This window comes from Phalangium opilio, unplaced genomic scaffold, assembly GCF_054372755.1.
Source record: "Phalangium opilio isolate 3A_F unplaced genomic scaffold, DU_Popi_V2 ptg000209l_1, whole genome shotgun sequence".
Taxonomy (NCBI): Eukaryota; Metazoa; Arthropoda; class Arachnida; order Opiliones; family Phalangiidae; genus Phalangium; species Phalangium opilio.
This window is the reverse complement of record NW_028324217.1, coordinates 18,067,411-18,093,159: the sequence shown is the minus strand read 5'-3', so window position 1 is coordinate 18,093,159 and position 25,749 is coordinate 18,067,411. Positions and strand designations below refer to the sequence as shown.

The following is a 25,749-nucleotide window of genomic DNA, read 5'->3' as shown; positions in this document are numbered from 1 at the left end:
TTATCTACGAAATATGTTTGTGCACTCAGGGTGACCACAAATAACCTTGTAATAGTTATAGGAAAATAGGAAATTTACAATTGATTTACAGGAAATTATAGGAGACTAGCTGTTACCCGCGGCATCGCTTGAGTGTAGTAAGAACTTCCATCAAGTATGGGTACATTTTACTGATTCGACTAATATTTTTGTAGCATCCTAGGAGCGAAGGCACTCGGCGTCGCCCATCAGCTCGTCGGGACATTTTTTATTACTTTACACGCAGACATTCTATAAAGAAAGGTTTTTAATATCTGGCCGCCATTTAAAATGATGGCAACAAATCGATCCCGAAAGACCATATAGCCCGTCTATAGGTTAAAGGAATCCAGTGTACTAAATATTTGTGAAATCGGTTGAAACTCACGGACTTTCTTACAAAGAGAAGATTTGTTACATTTCTGGGCGCCATTTATGAAGATGGCGGCGGATTGGAAAAATCTTTCTTAGTACGCGCCTACTACTTACGAGTAACGTTCCTCCAAATTTTCAACCTTCTGGGGCCAGCGGTTTGGGCTGGGCGATTATTATCAGTCAGTCTGTCAGTCAGTCAGGATTTATATAGATATAGATGTATAATTAAAAAAACTGGAAAAGACAAGAAAACTACTCTTGAAAAAATAGCAAAATATAGGTTGCAAATGCTTTGAAAGTAATAAGACAAGATTTACAAAGGAGCTTTGGTTTAATTATAACCATAAGTTCGTAAGATATGTTACATAAATTTGTCACTGGAAACTGAGAGCTTGTCTCGAAGTGACGTAAATGAAACGTCATAGATTCTCGTTAAGCGACGCCTGATGAGGCCCTGTCAAAGGCTTAGTACAGACTAAATAGGAAGATGGAGTAGAAAATCGCGTGTAGTCAATTCTCGCGTCGTTCTCGAACTAGCTCTCATTAAGTCTCTAGCATTTCGAAATATAGGAAGTGTCATGCTTATGGAACGTAATCTTAGAAACATATGCTATAACTTTTAAACCTCACAGACTTCCCTGACAAATATTTTTAGAGGCTTCCATAGCTTTGGTGATATATAACAAAACCAAAAGTGAGACACAAAATATCTACAGTTTCAAAAAATATGAAAATATAGGAAAATTATCGAAATTATAGGAACTAATAGAAAGACATCCGAAAATAGGAAAAATTATAAAATTTAGGAAATGTGGTCACCCAGCGCAGATCTATGGAATATGTTTGTGCACAGGTGTATAGATTGTTTTTGTGCACAGGTGTATAGATTGTTTTTGTACACAGGTCTACGTAATAATTTTTTAGCCTAAGTCTTTGGAATCTATTTGTATTATTGCATCCACTGTGCTTTGCACGTGAAAACGACGGGAAGGCAATTTGAGTTGGACTGGGCATTGAAGCAATCAAGATTAATACTTCTATAATAGATGGTTAGGGCCTTGTTAGTTCAAACGTGGTAACTAATATACGCGCAACACCACAAGACTTAAATGGAGCGCCTGCTTTTCAGTATACGTTTTAAAATACTATTTCTAAACAGTTTTAATTCATATTAAGACTGAAGTGACAGATATTAATCAAAACTGTCTTTGTACACAAAGACGCGAAAAAGTAAAAGATAAGTGTAGAAAATTAATTGTTTGAAGTAACAGATATTCAAATTTTCATTTTTGAAGACGTGATTATAAAACATCAATTATTTGAAAAAATTTCTTATCTTAGTTTTTTTCACAAAAATTTCAGAGAAACTACCTTGATACTACTGTTTATTTTCGAGAAACATTTGCTTCGAGGAAGTTCAAATACTCGGATATCTGAAAAATAGAGCTAGAAGTATTTATTTTTATATTTCAAAATTGAAAATATTGCGAACCGAAAATTACATTCGCCCTTTGACTGTGATGTAGTTATTAGAGTGAAAAGGATCTGTAGCTTTGAGAGATATACAACACGTCAATTTTTGCAACCTCGAAAACTTTAAAATAAACGAACACGTTTTGTTAAGTTTTCATGCTTGTTTTATTTTGTCTGCTATCAACAATTTTCTGCCCATTTTATTCTCCTTATAGGCCCGAATACTCAAACTAACTCTAAATTTTAAAAAGAAAATAAAATGCATACGTTTTCTATTTTTAAAATGATGCACATGTTTAAGGATAAAATATTTTACTTAAGGAATTTTGGTGAAAAAAACTAAGATAAGAAATTTTTTCAAATAATTGATGTTTTATAATCACGTCTTCAAAAATGAAAATTTGAATATCTGTTACTTCAAACAATTGATTTTCTACACTTATCTTTTACTTTTTCGCGTCTTTGTGTACAAAGACAGTTTTGATTAATTCCACATAGACACCAATCTGTCTCATTGGCTTCTAACTCCATCGTCATCGTTTGGTTTAAGTCATTCGCGGCGATCAGCTAGGGTTACGAGAAACGTCTAGCCTCCCTAGGGTGGGTTGTCCACCAAAGGTTTTCGCAATTGCGGTTGTTCTTGCTTTAAGGTGTAGTTCGACACCCTTATATACTACCTATTTGAGTAAGGCGAAGCAACCGGCGTATGCTTCATTTCAAACGCAAATATTAGTCAAGTCTCTCAAGAATGTTTAATTGTTCTTTATCAAAACGATGTAACGCTCAATAAGGGAAACAACTGACAAAGAAAATATTTAATATTAATTATATTTATTTTAATATTCAAGATAATCTTGTTTCTCAACTCAAAATTAATACGGAAAGAGTTAAAAAGCAGTCTATGTTTTTGTCTGTGTGTGTCCGTCCATTGTTACACTAGTGCGTCGCGTTAGCAGTTAGCCTTGTGTTGATGTGTTAAGAAATCATACAGAACCTTAATATTCCCTTTTTCCATAATATAAAGTGAACATGTGGAAGTATTTTTCGTAATTATGATGCATTTAGTACTTTTGTAGCTTTAAAGCTCTGTTTCATTTTGATATTCCACAGATTTTTTTTAATATTGTTATTTGAAATGGCTGTTTATATATTGCTAAAGCTATACTACATCTGTATATAGAATAATCCTTGGTTTTGTTATTTCATGAAGAAAACTAAGACCTAGACTCCGGCGGGTATAACAAGTATTATCCGCAATAGGCTTAGTGAAACAAAGAGTGAATAATTGAGGCCTGAGGTGAAGTAAACTTGTGGCTTTGATTTTCGTGTCTGAAATGAAGAGAAATCAACGGTGCAGAGTGAGCCGAAAGTTAAATACACTCTTAAATAATCAGGTTAAGATTTTAAAATGGAAGAAAAGATCATGGTGGCAATTAGAATAGTAAAAGGGCTAGTGGTAAACGGGTAGTAGCTACAGAGTTTTTATTCTCTGTATGGTGCGCATTGACTATCAGTGCGTCTAGCTACAATTGAGATTTAGTGTTATTTAACGTTAACACTCATGTTGGCAAACTAAGAATATTGTTGGTGAGACGAGACGATAGTGTTTACACTGAAAACCAGTTGTGAATGTAGCTTTCAGAAAATAGGGTAAACAGCTGAAGCGTAGACTTCAATTCCTGTTCTTTTCCCCATCGACTGATTTCCATGTGTCCAAGATTTATCCTTATTGGATGTAAAATGTGTTGTTGTTTGACGCAAGAACGACTCTGGGTTTAACTGGTTATTAACTCTTTATTAATTTAATTAAAACATTAATATTAATATCCGGGAACAATATACTGAACTGACTCCGTTATCGGAATGTTATCCGGTTATATAGTTAAGGCATCGCGATAAAAAATAAAGATTACAAGAATGACCGCGATGCATAAAAAACACAATTATAGAAAATATAATCTGGATATAGATAAAAAACAACCGGTATTATCTCTAATTTACAACAGTCCCTCTTAATATCGGTGGTTTCAATCTTCTATCCAGGGGGTGGTCATTTAATTATTTCCAGTCCAAGGGCTTTGACGCAGAAGAGGTGCTTCGGACGGAACAGGCTCTTTGTACAGATGTCAGCTGGCATTTCCTCTGTTGGTAGATACCGCAAGGCTATATGTCCCTGGTCGTAGGTGTCTCGAATGAAGTGGTGCCGGATATCAATGTGCTTCGTTCTGGCATGGAAAACAGGATTATGAACGAGTTTCTGGGCACCCTGGTTGTCGTTGTACAGCTCGATCGCCTGAACTGATACTCCAAGTTCGTTGAGAAGTCCCTTGAGATATATGGCTTCTTTGGTTGCGTCGGACATTGCCATATATTCTGCTTCTGTACTGGACAAGGCAACAGTTCGCTGTTTCCGGGCTTCCCAGGATACTGCAGCGCCGGCTAGTTTGAAGACATATCCAGTATATGACTTCCTATCTTTCGGACAGCCTCCATAGTCTGCATCAACGAAACCCTGGATTGGCAATCCGGTCTTCCGATAAAGCAACCCATGATGAAGAGTTCCCTTCAGGTATCTTAGAACTCTTTTCCCGGCAATCCAATGAGTTTCGTCATAACTTGTGTTGAACTGGCTCAATGCGCTGACTGAATACGCCATATCCGGTCGTGATGACACTACCAGGTACATGAGAGAGCCGACCAGAGATTGATACGGAATACGACTGATGTCTTCTGCTACTGGGTGTTCCGGATTTTGCAACTTGTTGTTGGCATCCATTGGAGTCGCTATTGCTTTGGAGTCTTGCATGTTGAAACGTTTCAGGACCGTTTCTGCATATTTCGCTTGGGAAATCCGGATGGTATTTTGTTTTAAATCTTGGTGAAATTCCATTCCGAGACAGTGATGGATTGGCCCCAGGTCCTTCATATCGAATTTTCTCCCAAGTTCAATCTTTACTTCAGTCATCCAATCCGGGTTGTTGCTTGCAAGGATCAGATCGTCGACATAGACTCCAATGATCATAATATCTTCCGCGACTCTTAAAACGTATAAGCAGGGGTCGCTCTTCAATGGTGTCATTCCGATTTCCGAAAGTCTTTGATGTAACTTCTTGTACCATTGGCGCCCCGATTGTTTTAAGCCGTAGAGGGATTTCTTGATACGACAGACTTTATGTCCCTCTTCTTCCAGGTCGCTGGTCCATTTCTTTGCTCTGGCAATGATTGACTTGTCGAACCGGGTTGACTTGACGATTTGTTGGAGGGATTCTGTTAATCCTTCCGGGACGACCATATATATTTCCTCCTCGAGTTCGCCATTAAGATAGGCCGTGACGACATCCATTTGGTGGACTTCCAAACCGATTTCCACAGCAAGGGCCATAAGCAGTCTTATCGAGCTGGATCTAATGACGGGTGCGAACGTCTCTTGGTAGTCGATCCCTGGTCTCTGGGCAAAACCTTTCGCTACGAGCCTGGCTTTCCTTTTCTCTACTTCTCCGCTGGGTAAGTACTTCGTTCGGAAGACTAAACGATTTCCAAGGACCTTCTGGTTTTCCGGACAGTCAACGATGTCCCAGGTTTCGCACTTGATAAGCGAAACGAACTCTTCCGTTACTGCTTTCTTCCAATCGTTTGCGTACGGAGAAGCCAGGGCTTGCTTCAAGGACAAAGGTTCTGATAAGATGGCTAGGTTTGCTGACTCATCGGACAGGGTTTCTTGCTCGTCAGTAGCCTCTTCAGTAGACTCTTCTGAGGCGCTCGGAATCATGTTGAACCTTTTCTTCGGTCGTCCGGGTGCTCCAGTTCTTATTTTCTTCGGTCTGCCAGGACCTTTCTTCAGAACGAGGGTTTCTGAGGGTTCTTCGAAGACGTCCTCGTTTTCCTGGGCATTAGGTTCTTCCGGGGTTTCATCTTTGAACTCCTTTTTGACTTCTTTGAATTCTTCTCTTCCTGGCGGTTTTACAGCGTGTGTAGTGGCCGGGATTTCGATTTCGCCTTTAGCTTTGCCTCCGTATTTCAGGTTTACTTCAGGAGTGACGAAATCATCATATCCGCCTTGTTTATTGAATTCTCCCAGGAACTTGACATTTCGACTTCGGTAGATTTGCTTCTCGGACGGAACCCAGAGTCGATAGGCCTTCGAGACTTGGGAATAGCCGATGAAAACGCATTCTTTACTCCTGGCTGCAAACTTCCCCTTCCTTTTATTTTCGTCCAACAGCAAAGCTTTGTCGCCGAAAATCTTCAAATGTTGCAGGGATGGCTTCTTTCCGGTCCATCTGGTAAATGGTACTTCTCCATTTATGCTCCGGGAAGGACAACGGTTTCGAATGTAGTTAGCCGTGGCCATCGCTTCTGCCCAGAATGATGGTGGAAGTTGCGCTTGTATCATCATACATCGGGCCATATCTAGGAGTGTTCTGTTCTTTCTTTCGGCAATGCCATTCTGTTCCGGGGTGTATGGTACGGTGAGCCTTCTTTTTATCCCAGAGTCTTTCAGGAATCTGTCGAATTCATTGTTGCAGTATTCGGTTCCGTTGTCGGACTGCAAGGTCTTGATTTTTCTCCCGGTTTCCACTTCAGTTCGTTGCTTGAATTCTGTGAAGGCTTTCAACACTTCGCTCTTGTGTTTTAAAAAGCTGACTTCACTCCACCGGGAATAATCATCAGTGAAAACGACGATGTACTTGGCTCCACTCATCGACGTTACTCTCATCGGGCCGCATACGTCAGAGTGTACTATTTCCAGGACATGCGAGGTTCGGCTATCTTCGGTTTTCGGGAACGGCTCCTTCGATTGCTTTCCTTTGATACAGATTTGGCAGATTCCCAGGCTCCCATCTTTTTCAATGTTGAGTCCCGTAGCCAAATTCTTCCGGGCCATTTCCTTCAAACTTCTCTCGTTCAAATGACCGAGTAGGAAATGCCAGTTCTCCAGGTTGCTTCTAGGCTTTATTTCCGCTTGCACTGCATGGACAGTTTCTTCAGCCTTTCTCAGGAAATAAAGATCTCCAACTCTGTCAGCAACTGCAATCACTTCCCCGGTTGCCGTCTTAATCCAGGCCTGCGACTTCTTGAATGTGACCTCACATCCTTTGTCTGTCATCTTGGCAATGGATAGGAGATTTGTTCTTAAATCCGGGACATGAAGGGCTCGTTCCAGGCGAAGAATTCGATTTTCGCTGCCATTCGTTGCGGGTACTTTTACTTCGCCAACACCTCGTATCTTCGTTGACTCTGCAGTGGCCAGGTTTAAAGATTTCGTGGTCTCTTCGTAAACGTTGAAACGATCTCTGTTGGAACTCATATGTGAGGTGGCTCCGCTGTCCAGGCACCAGGAATCGTGATAAGCCTTCAGGTGCAATGCGAATTCTTCCTCGGCCAAATTTTCTGCCAGTACATGATGGGCGTTTTCTTTCTTTCTGGTTCTTATGCCTGAACCATGGTTTCTGTCGGGGCAATCGGCTACCTTGTGGCCGGGTTTCCTGCATCCATGACACTTGTACTTGAAGGTCGTGCTTCCTCGTCCACGTGAACCTCTTCCTCTACCCCTTTCTGCAGTTTTCCGGGAAAAGTGGTTACTGCCCATCATCGCATTCTGCACGGGTTCGTCTTCCCTTGAGTTCTTGGCGTCCGATTCCTCCAGGATCTTTATTTTTAAGGCTTCCGGATCAGGTAACGTATCCCTGGACTCTATTGCGCACCGGAAGTTCTCGTACGATTCTGGTAGACTGTATAACAACATAATGGCCAGTAGGTCGTCGTTTACAGCTACTCCCATGTCAGCCAACTTGTCTACTGCGTCGAAGAATTCTCGGACGTGATCCCGGACATCTTCTCCCTCCTTCATTTTCTTGAGGGTCAGTTTCTTCAGCAGCGTGGCTTTCCGGGCAGGTCCACTGGACTGGTAGATGGATTCGAGCTTCTTCCATAGTTCCCGTGAGGTGGTGCAATTCTTTACTTGCTTCAACTCCGATGGACTGATCGACAAGATTAGGTCCGCTCTTGCTTTCCGATCATTACTGTCCCAGGTAGCGACCGCCTGGGCGTTGCCTTCCGTTCCCCGTACCAGAGTTGGCCTCGTTGAAGTTCCATCTACGTACTCCCAGAGATCGTTCTTTTGAAGCAGGGCTTCCACTTGCATTTTCCAGGTATCATAATTATCCTTAGTTAACGTCTCGATTCGTCCCAGGTGATTTCCGGCCATTCTATGTCTGACTCCGCACTTTAAAGGATAATCTTCCCGGCGTTGAACTTCTTATGACTTCTAAACCTTTGCGCAGTGGAAGCGTGCTGGGCCCATAACCTGTTGTTGTTTGACGCAAGAACGACTCTGGGTTTAACTGGTTATTAACTCTTTATTAATTTAATTAAAACATTAATATTAATATCCGGGAACAATATACTGAACTGACTCCGTTATCGGAATGTTATCCGGTTATATAGTTAAGGCATCGCGATAAAAAATAAAGATTACAAGAATGACCGCGATGCATAAAAAACACAATTATAGAAAATATAATCTGGATATAGATAAAAAACAACCGGTATTATCTCTAATTTACAACAAAATGTCGTCTGCTTTACTGTAAATTCGCTATGCTTGGAATACTGCTTCAATATTTCGTAATTTTTTACTTCAAAAAAGAGAAATAATTCCATATCTAGGTAAATAAGTTTGTAGTAGTAGACCTCTTGACTCGGAGAGGTAATATTTTGGTTTTACCAACTTGTTTGATTTTATTCTGATTCAGTTGGGTTTGGTTGGGTAAGGTGAGGGCAGGTTCGGTTAGGTTGGGTTGGGCTGGGTTGGGTTTGGTTAGGTTCGGTTAGGTTCGGTTGGGTTTGGTCAGGTTCGGTTAGGTTAGGTTGGGTTTGGTTAGGTTCGGTTTGGTTGTGTATGGTTGGGTTGGGTTGGGTTAGGTTATGTTTGGCTAGGTTAGGTTAGGTTTGGTTGGGTTGGGTCAGGTTGGGTTCGGTTAGTAATATTTTGGAAATATTGTAACATGGTACGCCTTTTCCAAAAAATTATTTTTTACATTTATTTTCTTCCGAAGTAACATTACTTTTTAATATATTGAGATTTCCCTCCCTTTAGAGACTGGCCTATAGTTATAGGCTTAATGTTTTTTAAGATTTCTATAAAAGACAATGCATATTTTAGCACTTGCTCACTTCATAGTAGTGCGTACGAAAACGCAGTGTTACAGAGTAAAAAAAGACGTGTTGATCAAAGGAGTTTGCTGAAGAATAAACGAGCATAGCAACAAAAAGGGGATGAAGACCAACTTAAATGGAGGAGAAACCTTGGCTAGAAACCCGAAAGGTTGCACTTTTAACATTTCTTTGCTGTCAAACTAAATTTTGTTCAATCGTTTTAAGACAGGTTAATTAGAACTTATTGCAAGATGAAACTTATGTTTAAGTATGTAGGCCTAGTTTAATTACAAATATACGCGTTTCATAATTCTTATGAATCATTAAAGAGGAGGCTAAGACAGATGCACCATGTGAAGGTTAGACAGTTCCCGTAATCTTACCCCTAACGATTTTAATGGAGTTGCAGACTTGCAGGCAATCATTTGATGATGAATAGCAAAATTCCGGGAAAAGTTTCCGTAAGCCCCGCCCCTTGGAGGCTAGACGTTCCTAGTACCCCTAACGATGGTGATGAAGTAGAAGCTTATCTCAAATATACGAAGCATTGGTGGAGTCAGAAGCCAATGCAAAGAGATTCGGTTTATGTGGAATGGACGAGAGACTAGGCAGATGAAGGAATAGTGTGGATTGGATACAATTTTTATCGACCATCGGAAAACACGGACACTTCTACCGGGACTAGGGTAAGAAAATTACGTTAATTTTGCAATATGGTAAATTACGCGGTGTTACAACAGTATATAGTGCCCAAAGAGTATTTTCTACTAAAATGAGCGGCGCTCCGTTAATACAATTTAGAATGGAGAAATTTAATTGATTGTTACATAAACAGTTTCGGCCTGGGCATTCAGAGGATCAAATGTGGTTATTGTCCAACACATTTAAAATGTAAATCCATCTGTTCATACACGTGTCTTTTACGTTTATGTACGTTCAAATTACTCTTCTGCGTAAATTCATAGTCACACAGATCACATTTGTAGGGTTTTTCACCCCTGTGAATACGTTGATGAATGTCCAAAGAACTCTTCCGTGCGAATCCATAGTCACACTGATCACATTTGAAGGGTTTTTCACCACTGTGAATGCGTTCGTGTCTGATCAAATCACTCTTCCGCGTATTTGCGAAGTCACACTGATGACATTTAAAGGGTTTTTCACCACTGTGAATAAGTTCATGTCTGATCAATGAACTCTTCTGCGTGAATCCATAGTCACACTGATCACATTTGAACGGTTTGTCACCGCTATGAATGCGTTTATGTTTGATGAAATCGAAATTACGCTTGCATGTATAGTCACATTGATCACATTTGAAGCGTTTTTCATCGTTACCCTTTCTAATGCGACGTTGTAGGCCCTTTTTATATTCAGTTGAACATTTGAACCTGGTTATATGTTTCTTCTTCAATTTCCCTACAGAAAATATAAAATCACAAACATCATTTATAATTTAGTACCAAAAATACAATAAAATTCATGCGAACTTCATAAAAAAGGTAGTGCGTACGAAAACAATGTTACAGAATAAAAAAGGTGTGTTGATCAAAGGCGTTAGTCGATGAGTAAACGAGCATATCAACAAAAAGAGGATGAAGATCAACTTAAATGAAGGAAAATCAATTGGCTGGAAACCCGAAAGGTTGTACTTTTAACATTTCTTTGCTCTCAAAGTAAATTTTGTTCAATCGTTTTAAGACAGGTTCATTGGAACTTATTCCAAGATGAAACTTATGTTTTAAGTATGTAGGCCTAGTTTAATTACAAAAATACGCGTTTCATAATTGTTATGAATCATTAAAGAGGAGGCGAAGACAGATGCGCCATGTGAAGTTAGACAGTTCCCGTAATCTTACCCCTAACTATTATAATGGAGTTGCAGACTTGCAGGCAATCATTTGATGATGTATAGCGAAATTCCGGGAAATTTTGCGTAAGCCCCGCCCCTTGGAAGCTAGACGTTCCTAGTACCCCTAACGATGGTGATGAAGTAGAAGCTAATCTCAAATATACGAAGTAGATCGACGCCAGAAGGTGGTGGAGTCAGAAGCCAATGCAAGAGATTCGGTTTATGTGGAATGTACGAGAGACTAGGCAGATGAAGGAATAGTGTGGATTGGTACTCAAGTAAAAATATTAGTAAAGTGAAATACAATTTTTATCGACCGTCAGAAAACGCGAACACGTTTACTTCCATACGCAACCTGCGAACGCGCTCTAGGTAACAAAAGACAGACAGACACAGAAACGTTCCAAACAGTACCTCTCAATGACATTTGTCACTTGGAGAAGTAAAAAAGTAGTGTTGATTAAGTATGTTTACCGAGGTAAAGAGTTAAAAACACCCACAGTCACACTGATCATATTTGAAGAGTTTTTCAGCGCTATGAAGTATGAATGTGTTTATGTGCGATTGATTAAATGACACTTGCGCCTGAATCTATATTTGCACTATTCCCATTTTAAGTACTTTTCTTCGTTACCCTTTGAAATATGATGTGTACATAGAACTCGGCATCATCTATCCATTATCCACGTTATTTTATCTTTATCCATACTCGAAAATTTTCCACAGAACTTACATGTTAAATCGTATTATAATCCACAAGTTTATAAATAATCGGTTATCCACCAATTTGTGGATAATGGATAGAAAATGCCGAGCTCTATGTGTACTACTGCCACGTTTCTTCTTGACTTTCCCCGCAGAAAATATATAAAAATATAAAAAACGACGTATATTGTCTTGGGTCGTATTTCAAACTTTTCTTTGCTCTCAAAATATTTAACGGATTTTCAGGGAATCAAATGTTAGGTGACGCTGCATGATTACAAGTTACCCCTTTAATTCGTCCTCGCACCCCCCGCTCTCTATTGTCAAAGTATTTTGGTCGAAATAAGTACCAGCGATGATAAGAAAAGAGTGAAGACCCTTGGGAAAGTTTCATTATTCAATTCAATAAATATTATGCAGAATTTTAAAAATAACATAAAAGTGTGAACGCTTTGCCCAACACACTTAAATATGTTCCATATAGGATATAAATTATATTTCACTCGGCTCTGTAGCCTTCTTTTTTCTTTTTCGGTTTTGAGTAGGGAACTAGGGCTTTCCAGCCATTACAGCTCCGTTTGATAGGGATAATTACTTTTAGGGGCGAATATATGATATACAATGTCCTTTAGTTATGTTTAAGATATTAAATTAAGATATTAAATTAAGTTTACGGGGAAATTAAATGTTTTTTAGGTTTAGTTTAAAAAATATTTATGGTTGGAGAGTCTATTATTTCTTGGGGCAAGGAGTTCCATAAGGGAACTACTCGATAAAAAAATTAGTTTTTGACCACATTAAGTCGAGGGCGCCTAACAAACAATTTGCGTGAGTGGCCGCACGTGGAGGAAGGGTTTACGGTAAAATAGGTCTGTGAAGGATCGGACAAGATATTGTAAAGAAGTAGGAGGTCCACCATGTCCCAGCGGCACGTTAAAGAGGGCCATCCTAATTCTTCCAGGCGCAAGGCACGAGAAACCCCCCTCAAGGACGGGAGAATCTTGGTAGCTTGAGATTGTAAGGACACTAAACTAGAAGAGTCCTTTACTTGATAAGGGTGCCATATAGGCGAGCAAGAAATGAGTAAAGACCCTTGGGAAAGAGGGCATTTTATTATTTTCATTATTCAAGGTAGTAAGTGCTACAGTTCAAATGTACGTTATGCATATACTAACATAAAAAAGTGTGAACGTTTAGTCCAACGCATTTAAACATGTTACGGGTCCAGAATAGTACTTTCTTAACAGGCTTAATGGCTAGGGGTTCGTCGCATTACCAGTCTAGAGAAGAACTCAATCAAACCACTTCTAAAACTTTCCCATGTGTTACCGATATAAAGGCAGCTTGGTCATACTTGGAAAGAAGAAAAATTCACACAAACAACTTTCGAAAATATATATTTAGATTAAAATTTGATAACTAAGACAATATACAGAATGCGAAGTTGCATGAACTCCTGGTTATAATAATAAACGAATGATGAAAAAAACGTTACAATATGATTGAACAGAAAAATTCAGCCAATTTAACCTCTTTACGTCATATACCAACTAAGTACTGGAAAAACAACAAGTTTGAATTAGACCGTTTCCCTATCTCTGTTGTTTAAAGCCGATGACGAAGTTAAAGTAATGAAAGACGCAAATGAAGATCCAGGACTATAGGGTGAGAAAATTGCGGTAATTTAGGAAAATAGTAAATTATGCGGTTGTACAACAGCATATAGTGCCCCAAGAGTATTTTCTCCGAAAATGAGCGGCGCTTCCGTTAATACAATTTAGAATGGAGAAATTTAATGGATTGTTACATACACAGTTTCGGCCCATTCAGAGGATCAAATGTGGTTATTGTCCAACATACTTAAAATGTAAATCCATCTATTCATACACGTGTCTTTTACGTTTATGTAAGGTCAAAGGATACTTCCGCGCGCACGCATAGTCACACTGATCACATATAAAGGGTTTTTCACCGCTATGCCTTCGTTGATGTATGATTAAACTATTCTTGTTAGTGCTGGCATATTTACACTGATCACACTTGTGGGGTTTTACCCCACTGTGAATGAGTTGATGAGCGTACAAAGCATTCTTCCACGTACTTGCATAGCCACACTGATCACATTTGAACGGTTTTTCACCACTGTGAAGGCGTCGATGTGGTTCCAAATGACTCTTCCGACTGCATCTATATTCACACTGATCACATTTGAAGGGTTTTTCACCACTGTGAATGCGTTGATGTTTGATCAAGGTACTCTTGTCCGAGCTGGCATAGTCACACTGATCACATTTGAAGGGTTTATCACGACTGTGAATACGTCTGTGTTTGATCAAAGCATCCTTGTCCGAGCTGGCATATTCGCACTCTTCGCATTTAAAGGGTTTTTCACCACTGTGAATACGTTTATGAATGTCAAACGAACTCTTCTGTGTGAATCCATGGTCACACCGATCACATTTGAAGGGTTTTTCACCACTGTGAATACGTTTATGAATGTCCAATGAACTCTTCTGTGTGAATCCATGGTCACACTGATCACATTTGAAGGGTTTTTCACCACTGTGAATGCGATCGTGCCTGATCAAATCACTCTTCCGCGTACTTGCGAAGTCACACTGATGACATTTGAAGCCTTTTCCTTCTTTACCCTTTCTAATGCGACGTTGTAGGCCCTTTTTATATTCAGTTGAATATTTGAACCCGGTTGTATGTTTCTTCTTCAATTTCCCTACAGAAAATATAAAATCACAAACATCATTTATAATTTAGTACCAAAAATACAATAAAATTCATGCGAACTTCATAAAAATAGGTAGTGCGTACGAAAACGCAGTGTTACAGATTAAAAAAGTGAGTTGATCAAAGGCGTTAGTGGAGGAATAAACGAGCATATCAACAAAAAGAGGTTGAAGATCAACTTAACTGGAGGAGAAACCTTGGCTAGAAACCCGAAAGGTTGTACTTTTAACTTTTCTTTGCTCTCAAATTCTCAAATAAATTTTCATTCAATCGTTTTAAGACAGGTTCATTAGAACTTATTGCAAGATGAAACTGTATGTGTAAGTATGTAAGACTGATTTAATAACAAAAATCCGAGGTTCATAATTGTTATGAATCGCTAAAGAGCAGGACTAGAACAGATGCGCAAACATTTCATAATTCTTATGAATCATTAAAGAGGAGGCTAAGACAGATGTGCCATGTGGAGGTTGGACAGTTCCCGTGATCTTATCCGTAACGATTATAATGGAGTTGCAGACTTGCAGGCAATCATTTGATGATGAATAGCGAAATCCCGTGAACATTTTGCGTAAGCCCCGCCCTTCGGAGGCTAGACGTTCCTAGTACCCCTAACGATGGTGAAGTAGAAGCTTATCTCAAATATACGAAGTAGATGGACGCCAGAAGGTGGTGGATTCAGAAGCCAATGCAACAGATTCGGTTTATGTGGAATGTACGAGAAACTAGGCAGATGAAGGAATAGTGTGGATTGGTACTCAAGTAGAAAAATTAACATGGTGAAATACAATTTTTATCGACCATCGGAAAACGTGAACACTTCTACATCCATATGCAATATGCGAACGAGCTCTAGTGTAATAAAAGACAGACATACACAGAAACGTTCCAAACAGTACCCCCTGCAATGACATATGTCACTTGGAGAGGTAAATAGTAGCGTTGATTAATAATGTCACACTGATCATATTTGAACGGTTTTTCAGCACTATGAACGTGTTTATGTGCGATTAAATGACACTTGCGCCTGAATCTATATTCGCGCTGATAATATTCTTCGTTACCCTTTGAAATATGACGTTGTACACCCCTATTATAACCAGTTCAATATTTGAACTTTAGAACCCCGTTGTACGTTCCTTCTTGACTTTCCCCACAGAAAATATATAAAAAACGACGTATATTGTCGAACGGTCGTATTTCAAACTTTTCGTTACTCTCAAAATATTTAAAGGATTTTTAGGGAATCAAATGCTAGGTGACGCTGCATGATGACAAGTTAAGTATTTTGGTTGAAATAAGTACCAGCGATGATAAGAAAAGAGTGAAGACCCTTGGGAAAGTTTCATTATTCAATTCAATAAATGTTATGTAGAATTTTAAAAATAACATTAAAGTGTGAACGTTTTGTCCAACACATTTAAATATGTTCCATATAGGATATAAATGACATTTTACTCGACTCTGTAGCCTTCAAATCCATAGTATTCGCCTATGCTTTTTCCAAGTCTAGAGCGTTCTTCCTAAGGCACATTCTTCACGAACAAGGGTTCCCCCCCCCCATTTGTTAATGGCTTGTTGTTTGGCTTTATTAATTTTCAGTGAGCTTGCAAAGAAACACTAATAACAGTTGAAGATTTTTTTCCCGGTTCGCGTTTTAATGTGAAGTTTTAGATTTTGAATTAATATAACCCAAGATTAGTTTTCATCTAAGTTTAAAGCAGAATTAGATCCTAAAACTGAACACTGATTTTCCGGCAGGCAGTTCGTGTCTCCCACATTCGCGATTTTTGAAAGATGATAAAAAAAATACATTCGGATTTTATTAAGCAAATCGAGAGCGATATCAGAGCATTCAAATGGAATACGCTATTAGACTTTATACCCAGAAGTCGGAAATAGTTGCTTAGAAATATGACTTCTCAAGACTATAAAAAGATTTTATGACTTACCTGCAATTTCCGAGCGAGGCGATGAGGTTTTACCTTCTGGAATATTTGGAGCGACTTCTTCAAATGTCTCCGAATTGGACACCGAACTATTATTTTCAACTGCGATTGGAACTTCGGGTAAATCGCTTTCCATAGAGACGGAGGCCAATTCGGATAGTTCATTTGGGTTCCGTTCTAGTTTAGGAACACACACTGGCACACACAATGAGCTCGGATCGACAAACAGTTCCACACTTTGATTTTGTCTATCACTTTCCTTCGCATCTGTCAAGGCGATTTTGGATTGGTTATCATCAAGATCGTTTTCTAGGACTCTTTCTAGTGAATCGCCTTCGACATTTGCATCAAGAGAAAGATCCAAATGTTTCTCGGTTTCAACATTCAATTCAGGAACACGAAATTTCTTCGATTGAGTCGTAATATCCCCAGTGTTCCTCTCTGTCGAGACACTTTGTGATTTAAGAAGAGAGTCGTTACTGTTAATATTGTTCTTAAGAGGTTCTCGTGGCGAATCGCTTTCCGTCTTCGTGTCAGGAGTCATTTCGAATTGGTTTTCGACCTTAATTTTTGGTGAAGGCGCACTGTCACTGTATTTCGGTTTAAGGACACACGGATTCGTATTTCGCGTTATACACCCCATATTTTCATATTTTTTAGAGGTAATTTCAATTTCTGCGTTTGTATTGTAAACCTCCGCAACATATTGAGGTTCAAAAACAGGTGATTCTTGAATAATATCTTCTTTATCCAGAATGCCTTGGACACTGTGCACCACAATTGGAAGGGATAACTCTTGTGCATTTATTGCACAATCAATTTCAACAGGTTCAGTTTTCACGTATTCATCATTAGCTAATTGATGTATTCCATTTTTCTCCTATTTTTTAAACAATTAACAATAACTCTCATTCTTAAAGTAATTCTCTTTCCAATCGAGTATGAAAGTCAAGGATGTTGCATACCATCAGATCTTTGATTCTCCTTTCCAAGTCTTTAATGACCCTATTGAGTCTTTCAATTTCGTCTCTTTGCTTATTTATCGTTAACGTAGTTTTCACTCTCTCTTTTTCCAGGTTTGAAATTAAGACAATACACTAAACAAAATGAGATTCCATTACAAAACAATCTTCGGACTTTCTTTGGCTGAACGTATTTTTGAAGGGGCAAGCAAGATAGAGGAGAAACCAATGACACACAAGAAGGGAGATCAGTAACAAAGGTCCTCTTTAATAACGACGGACATGTTACCAATCCCCTTAGATTAATTAGCCTTTAATTAAGAGACAACAGATTCGACAACTTATCATGTGCATATAAAATTGGCTATGATCCCAAAAGGGTCTCATATTTTTGTGCTTCCGTATGCTTTGAAAAATACCTCGGCTTCCAGTTTCGTAACTCGATCATCTCTAGTTTTAACTTCATTGATTAGATCATCTTTGCTCAAGTGATCATAGTTACATTCTTCCTCGTAGTCCATTTCCTAAAAACAAAGTTTCAATAACTTCCAGATTGCCTAAAACAAGGAATATTGCAATAATTTCGCAAATACCTCTTTAATCGCGACTCTTTGAAGATTTACTAAGCTCATTTCGGAATTTTGTAAAGAGTGTTTGTGAAACTGTAAATCTTCCCTAAAATAAAATAATTTTTCAAACTGAGGGTAAATCAAAAAAGAACAAATAGCAAGAAATTTTAATAAAAGCTAAGAAAACATGGCAAAGCTTAATTAGTTCTAAAGATTGTAATAATTAACACTGCAATTTTGTTCAAGAGTTATCTCAGAAACCTTAGTGTGACGTCACCCAAGCTATTTGCCCATAAAATGTAAGAAGTACCAAACATGGCCGCCCACTGCCAAAGTCAATCGTCACAATCATGTGACCCTTTACCAAGGCACTGACGTCACAATTGAGATAGTTCTATTCCTCAACCCCATTTTATGAATACAGCAATTGAAAAGGCTTCATTCCTAAAAGCTATACCGATGTCCGATGATGGAGAAAATACTATGGTAGATGCATATCGACTACTTATGAGGCATAATTCAGATATTGAGTGGTCACGATTTCGTATGGTTTTTCTGTTCAATATTCAGCAATGACGGTACATCTCATATCTATGGTAGATCTCACATGCTTAACTAAATCGCCCTATAGCTAGGACATCTTACAAGTTACACCAGTGGCTAAATGTGCGCCTCTTTTGTGGGGTAGAATGAAACTAATTTAAAAATATTGTTGAAAAGGAGGCAATAAACATGCTAATCAGCAATAATTTGAAAAAGGTCATGTTACTCAGGGGTCAAAACATATATACCGACTTTAGTAATATTTTGTAAAAGGAGGGAATTTTTTCAATAAGTTTGGATCCGTTTTATGCAATGTTGACATCCAAGTTGCATTATATCGATTATATTCATCACTTACCAGCTTAAACGTTCGACCATAACACGACATTCTTTGACAAATTCCATCACTCTTTGCACAGTTTCCCTGTTTCGATAACATACGAAACATTTTAATAATAATAAAAATATGTACATAAACAAACACTTAGTGTCACTAATGTACATTATCACCATCACTTACCAGTCAGGGATGATATGAAATTAATATGAACACTTTTCCGGGAAATACTATTTACTCTTAAATTTACTTTTGACCAATTTTTACTGAATTACCCCAAATTCTAAAATAGTAGAAATCCTCCTATGCGTCGTCTGCTAAAACATTTTAATGACTTTTGGCTTCGGCTTTTAAGGGTAAAATAGTGAGTTTCGGGTTTCGGCAGAACATTTTGTGGGGTTAAATTTAAAAATGCGAAAACTCCAATAAACGTCGTAATTAAAGTAGGTTATTTAAATCTGTTTCAGAAACTAAACAAACCTAACTAATCTACCCTCCCTCCTTACAAATTAAATTTAGTTACAAAAAAACTGAAATTAACCCAAAAACAGGCATTTTTCACGTGAGAACCAAGATATCAATTAACACGAAACTGCATGAATCTATTAGAACATGAAAAGGCGCGAAATTCGAACATATTGGGTAAAACAGAAAATATACATCAAAAATAAAAGAAACTATACGAAACATTGCATTTAAAGAAAATTATTGATTTCAACTCGTTTTATACGCAAAATGAACACTATTTAACACGCTTCGAGTATATGTCAAATGAATTAAGTATAATTAACATGAAATTAGACCAAAAATATAATTTTTTTGGATAAAAACTCTAATTACTCTTAATTAAACTAATTAATTAAGATTAAAACCCCATGTTTCGTATTAAAGCTTAAATTCACTTATGATCATCGAAGTACATGAAAAGGCGCGAAATTCAAAGGGGTAAAATAGTGAATATTCGGCAAGAATCATTCCATTGAACATTGCAATTAAAGTGATTTGTTTATTTAACTCATTTTGTAAGGTAAATCTACTCTGCCGAAGCACAATCCAAAGTTAATTTCCACTTACTTAAGAATAATTAACGAGAAATTAGACCAAATATATCCACTTTTGGATAAAAATTATAATAATCTCAATTATACAACTTAATTAAGATTTGAAAACGAGCCGTTGGTCAAGCCCCCTTATTTCCTCTTTCACACTTAGCTAATTTAATTTATACACAAATTGTTCGCCCAATCTCATTTTACTATTTTACGTTTAAATTAATCTAAATAGAGTGCTGTCAGAAGTGCCGGTGTGACGTCACCCATGCTGTTTTCCCATAAAGAAAAAACGGTAACTGTCATGGCCGCCCATTGCTAAAGGCAGACTCGTGACGTTTAACCTTGGATCTGACGTCACAACTGACAGCACTCTATAATCATTAAAATACACTAACACTAGTGAAATTTGAAAGTTTTGGGGTAAAATAGTGACTATTCGGCATTTTTCAGCAAAATAATATGGGGTAAAGGCTACGTTCAGTAACTGCTAGCGTACGCAGCGCTTCGCGCATCGGAGACCGATTTTTTTACTGTACGGTTTTTCGCACTTCCGGTTTCTACGTCACGCTACGCATCGATGGGACACCGATCGCAGCGGCTGGAAGAGCAGGTTTTTTCGATGCAAATCGGATTTATGACGTCGTTAATTGAAGTTCAACATGGCAAGCAATCCAGTCCAAAGCCACTAGCGAAACGATAACACATTTTTCTTTTATAGATCTTTTCAAATGAACTGGAATTAAGGTTATTTCCGATTTATCATCGTTAGATAGTTCATTTAATAACAAAAAATAACAGTTTTCTCCTCAATCCAGAATCTCTAGCAGACGCCATCATGGAAAGTATCATCAAACGCAACAGGGAGAGAAAAAAAACGTTCAGTGACGTCTGACGTCACTCTGACGTAGCGTTCGGAAAAAAACACATCGGTAGCGGTAGCGGCTTTTCAAAAAGCGTGAAATTCAAAAGTTTGTGGTGAAATAGTGAATGTTCGGCAAGTATCCAAAACCAGTGAGCACAAAAATAGAGGAGAGTCGGAGAGGCCAAATTCTCCGTCTGCCCCCCTTTCAAAAACGTTGCCAGTGCCAGTGGCTCTCTAGGTCTTCCAAGCATAGCGCATGGATTAACTAGGGATTGTTCACTAACCGTGTTTCCCATGTAATGCTATCGCCAACTACATGTTCCGAATTATCCCTTGATTCCCCTCTTTATTCCCCCAATTTATTGGACCAAAACGGATGTAGATATAGCGCCATCTCTCGCCAAAATAAATCGTTTTTGCCCAATTTAGGCAGTATTTCAATTTTGACGTCATAGGACACGTGATATTTGGTCCAATTTTCTTTTAACTTCCTGTTAGGGATAGTAGCTGCTGCTAGGGGGCGTTTGGAACATGCATGCTTTATCTTTTTGGGGGAACGAATAATCCCTAGGGTTAGTTAATCCATGCATAGCGAATATACAGTAAAGCAGACGACATTTTACATCCAATAAGGATAAATCTTGGACACATGGAAATCAGTCAATGGAGAAAAGAACAGGAAATGAAGTCTACGCTTCAGCTGTTTACCCTATATTCTGATAGCTACATTCACAACTGGTTAGCAGTGTAAACACTATCGTCTTTTCTCACCTCAACAATATTCTTAGTTTGCCAATATGTATGTTAACGTTAAATAACACCAAAGCTAAATTGTAGCTAGACGCACTAATAGTCAATGAGCACCATAAATAGAATAATAAGTCTGTAGCTACTACCCGTTTACCAATAGCCCTTTTACTATTCTAATTGCCACCATGATCTTTTCGTCTATTATAAAATCTTAACCTGATTATTTAAGAGAGTATTTAACTTTCGGCTCACTCTGAACCTTTGACGTCTCTTCATTTCAGACGCGAAAATCAAAACCCAAAGTTTACTTCACCTCAGGCCTCAATTATAACCTCTTTTTTTTCTTAGCCTATTGCGGATAATAGTTGATATTCCCGCCGGAGTCTAGGTCTTAGTTTTCACTAAACCAAGGATTATTCTATATACGGATGTAGTATAGCTTAAGTAATATATAAACAGCCATTTCAAATAACGATATTAAAAAATGTCCTTGGAATATCAAAATGAAACAGAGCTTTAAAGCTGCAGAAGTACTAAATGCATGGTAATTACGAAAAATACCTCCACATATTCACTTTATATTATGGAAAAATGGAATATTAAGGTTCTGTATGATTTCTTAACACATCAACACAAGGCTAACTGCTAACGCGAGGCACTAGTGTAACAATGGACGGACATACACAGACAAAAACATAGACTGCTTTTTAACTCTTTCCGTATTAATTTTGAGTTGAGAAACAAGATTATCTTAAATATTAAAATAAATATAATTAATATTAAATATTTTCTTCGTTAGTTGTTCGCCATATTGAGCGTTACGTCGTTTTGATAAAGAACATTTAAACATTCTTGAGAGACTTGACTAATATTGGCGTTTGAAATGAAGCATACGCCGGTTGACTCGCCTTATTCAAATAGGTAGTATATAAGGGTGTCGAACTACAATTAATGGCAAGAACAACGGCAATTGCGAAAACCTTTGGTGGACAACCCACCCTAGGGAGGCTAGACGTTTCTCGTAACCCTAGCTGATCGCCGCGAATGTCTTAAACCAAACGATGCCGATAGAGTTAGAAGCCAATGAGACAGATTGGTGTCTTTGTGGAATAGACGGATGGTGGTGATTAGAAGCCAGTATGTACAGAATTGTGTCCAAGTGGAATGGACGAAGACCAGAAGATGGTGGTGATTAGAAGCCAGTAAGTACAGACTGGTGTCCGTGTGAGATGGACAAAGACCAGAAGATGGTGGTGTGAGAACTCAAGTAGAGGAGCCATTTCCGTGACTGTGAAAGCAGTTCGGAACTGGCGAACACGTTTGCTCCTATTTGGAAACTGCGAACGCGGTCACGTGGGTGTAACAACAGACACACACACACAAACAGACAGACACACACGATCGTTACAGAACCTCTCCGTGACATACGTCACTCGGGGAGGTAAAAAGAGTAGCAGCCTTGGTAGCAGTAGTTTTAGATTATTGCCGATTTTATATTTTATCAAAAATATTGATTTCCGATATTACCGAGCTAGTTTTTACGCGGAAAGGGTAGAAGCAAAAGTAGATACTTTTGGTAGAAGGCAGGAGACACATCCTGTTCCAGTCACAGTTTATGGGCCGGGAGATAAAGATGACCCATCTCAACCCGCCACCTCACTTTCCATTCCCTTATGTTCTATTTTAGGGTTGTAAGTCGGAAAATTTTCCGCGGAAAATTTTCCGCTCGGAAAATTTTCCGGAAAATGACCGAGCTATATTTTTCCGGAAAATTTTCCGTATTTTTCCGCTACCGGTTTCTCAATTAAAATGTTAAAACTTTAAAATTTTTCAATTGCCTTTCTTTTCAAAACATTCATTATTTTGTTTTCGGTGAATTCGGAGGGGGAAAAATTGTTTGTTAACCCTGTTTAAAGTCACAAATTATGGAAAAATCAACCACTAATATTTGGCGGTACTTTAATAACTGGGGAATGTATATATTGAAAACAATGTTATGCAAATAACGCAACGTGGATGAAACGCCACTTTTCATCTGGTATGTGCAAAAAGTGTTCCCCATCTGTATTGAAAAGTTTTAAAATTACCTGCACGAAAAATTAGTCATCTCATGATATGCAACTACATTTGGTATGTCAGCGAGGTGTAATTAGTCAAATTCGTAATTCAATTATATAAAAAGGCTGCAGTTTCTATTTTAAAATGTATCTATTATATTAATTTCGAACTCAGGACAACAAAACTGAAGAAGCTATCGAAATATCTTCAAAAGTTTGATAAATTGACTCAAAGCTCACTTAATTGCTAGTTTTATATTTTTCCGATTAGCGGAAAATTTTCCTCTTCGCGGAAAATTTTCCGGAAAAGTTACCGGAAAATTTTCCGCGTTTTATTTTTCCGGAAAATTTACAACACTATTCTATTTTCTATGGATATAGAATGTCAATTTTTTGCACCTTGAGAAAACAGTAAAAGCGGACACCAACCTAGAAATTGTATCGCCTACTTTTCTTCGCGCCAAATGAACCTCTCATGAAAATAGAAAATTCCAGCGTTTTTTAGGCCTGACTTTTTATTAAAGTGAGGCCTTTGATCAACTTTAATTGACATTTAAACTAACTTTTCTGAATAATTTCAGGGCGGGGAATCCAACGAACTCACACGCGACATCGTATGTTCAGCCGTTTTTGATCTAACTACACCTTTTTGTACAAAATTAAATTACATAATTAGGCAGGCAATTAAAAAATTTGCCTAAATAGACGTAACCCACTTTTAGTGCGAATTTTGCCTCGGTTCTTATTTCATTCGACGCGCCACACTTATTTCTATAAAAGTCGGCAAAAATATTTGGTTTTAATTGCTTAATTAGGCCTTATTTAGCCTTAATTATATTTTTTTCTACGTGTCTATGCGTCATATTAACTTGTCACAAAGCCACGGTCAATCGAATGCAGCTGTCTAATTTCCCTCACGCTTTTAAGGTAAACTGGTTTATTCCTCCAGGAGCCTTTTTTCACACGTTTTAACTTTGAAAATTAATATCTCATTAACAATTAAAGATAAAAACTTTAAGCCTGGTTCAAAATATTCGACGACATTTAAACTACATCATTATGGTCATTACTTAAAAATTAAAATTAAATTTAATGACAATTAGGCGTAATTTCGGAAGATTTTACTGTATTTCAGTTAATAGCTAATTAACTGTTATTCACACGAAGATAAAAGCGAGTTTATCGGATTCCCCGGGTTTTTGCAGTCTATTTAGTTAAAATTAGCATTACAATTAAACAATTATAAGCCATATAATTAACAAAACACGAAACCGATAAAATATTTTATGGGCATCCGTTGAAATAGTCTTCTAAGCATAGAACCTTCATACGTTTCAAAGTTTAAATTTTCGTCTGATAATTTCGTGGTTTTTGGGTTTTTAAACAGTTATATTCAACTGTAATTGACATTAAAGTTGTCTTTTCCGACTATTACGAGAACGGGCAATTCGATAAAAATATTTTCGACATCGCACAATGATTAGCTTTGAAGATGACAAATTATGAGTAATGTTTTGCGAAATGCGATTTAATTTTATGCACCGTTCAATGCGCCAGGCTTCATTACATAACTTAAAACAAAAAAAATCAGGTTAAATTCGCTAAATTAGGGCTTTTTTAAGCTAATTCTAATTTGTAAACAAAGAAAAATCAACGTAACTTGAGAGTAACATTCGTGAGATAATCAATACCCTTTGCTCTTCATAGTACAGCGAGAAATCCTTGAAATGTTTCGTTCAAGGACGCAATTTTAGACTGTAAGTTCCGTCACCTATATTTTTAAAAGTATAAATTGGATTAACATGCGATTTTGATCAAGGGTTCTACACATCATAGTTAATATCGAGTTGAATTGGCATAAGCCTAACTTTAATAGAAATTGAGGTATTAAATGTCAAAATATGTCGAAGTTTGTTTGGTGTTTATTTGTGACCAATATAAATGGGCTGCAATAATGCTACTATGGGAATGTGCTCTCTACTTTATAATTAATATGTCTGAAATTTTTCAAAATTTTATTACAAATAAAAGCGCAGATATTAAATGATCAATTGCGTTACAATTCTTGTCAATTTGTGTCAAAACTATTAGTAATTTAGTTACGAAATTTTGATATGTTTTATAGTAGTTGGTTAGTATGCACGAAAATTTATAAGATTTTACAATGAATATAAATGACGTAATATAAGTCGCATCTTTTGTAAAATATTGATCAATTTGCGCCGAAAATACTCATGAATAATAATGACAAGTTATGGACATTATCTCTATTTAATGTGTCTAAATTTTGTTGACTTTAACACAAATACAAAATAAGATATTCTGAATCAAAAATTGGGCAAAAG

At 37.7% G+C, this 25,749-nt stretch overlaps 1 protein-coding gene across 1 annotated transcript in view; it reads right to left on the bottom strand.

Moving 5' to 3' along the window:
• Positions 1–9,877: 9,877 nt before the first annotated feature.
• LOC149621005 (uncharacterized) overlaps positions 9,878–25,749 on the bottom strand; it is a 43,519-nt gene continuing 27,647 nt past the window's right edge. Inside the window, exons 6-10 of the mRNA XM_089854669.1 lie at positions 17,238–17,369; positions 16,276–17,152; positions 13,464–14,312; positions 12,410–12,673; positions 9,878–10,443 (exon numbers count right to left, since the gene is read on the bottom strand). Of these exons, the coding sequence (XP_089710795.1) occupies positions 9,893–10,443; positions 12,410–12,673; positions 13,464–14,312; positions 16,276–17,152; positions 17,238–17,369 (2,673 nt within the window). The 3' untranslated portion in view covers positions 9,878–9,892. The remainder of the gene's footprint in view (positions 10,444–12,409; positions 12,674–13,463; positions 14,313–16,275; positions 17,153–17,237; positions 17,370–25,749) is intronic.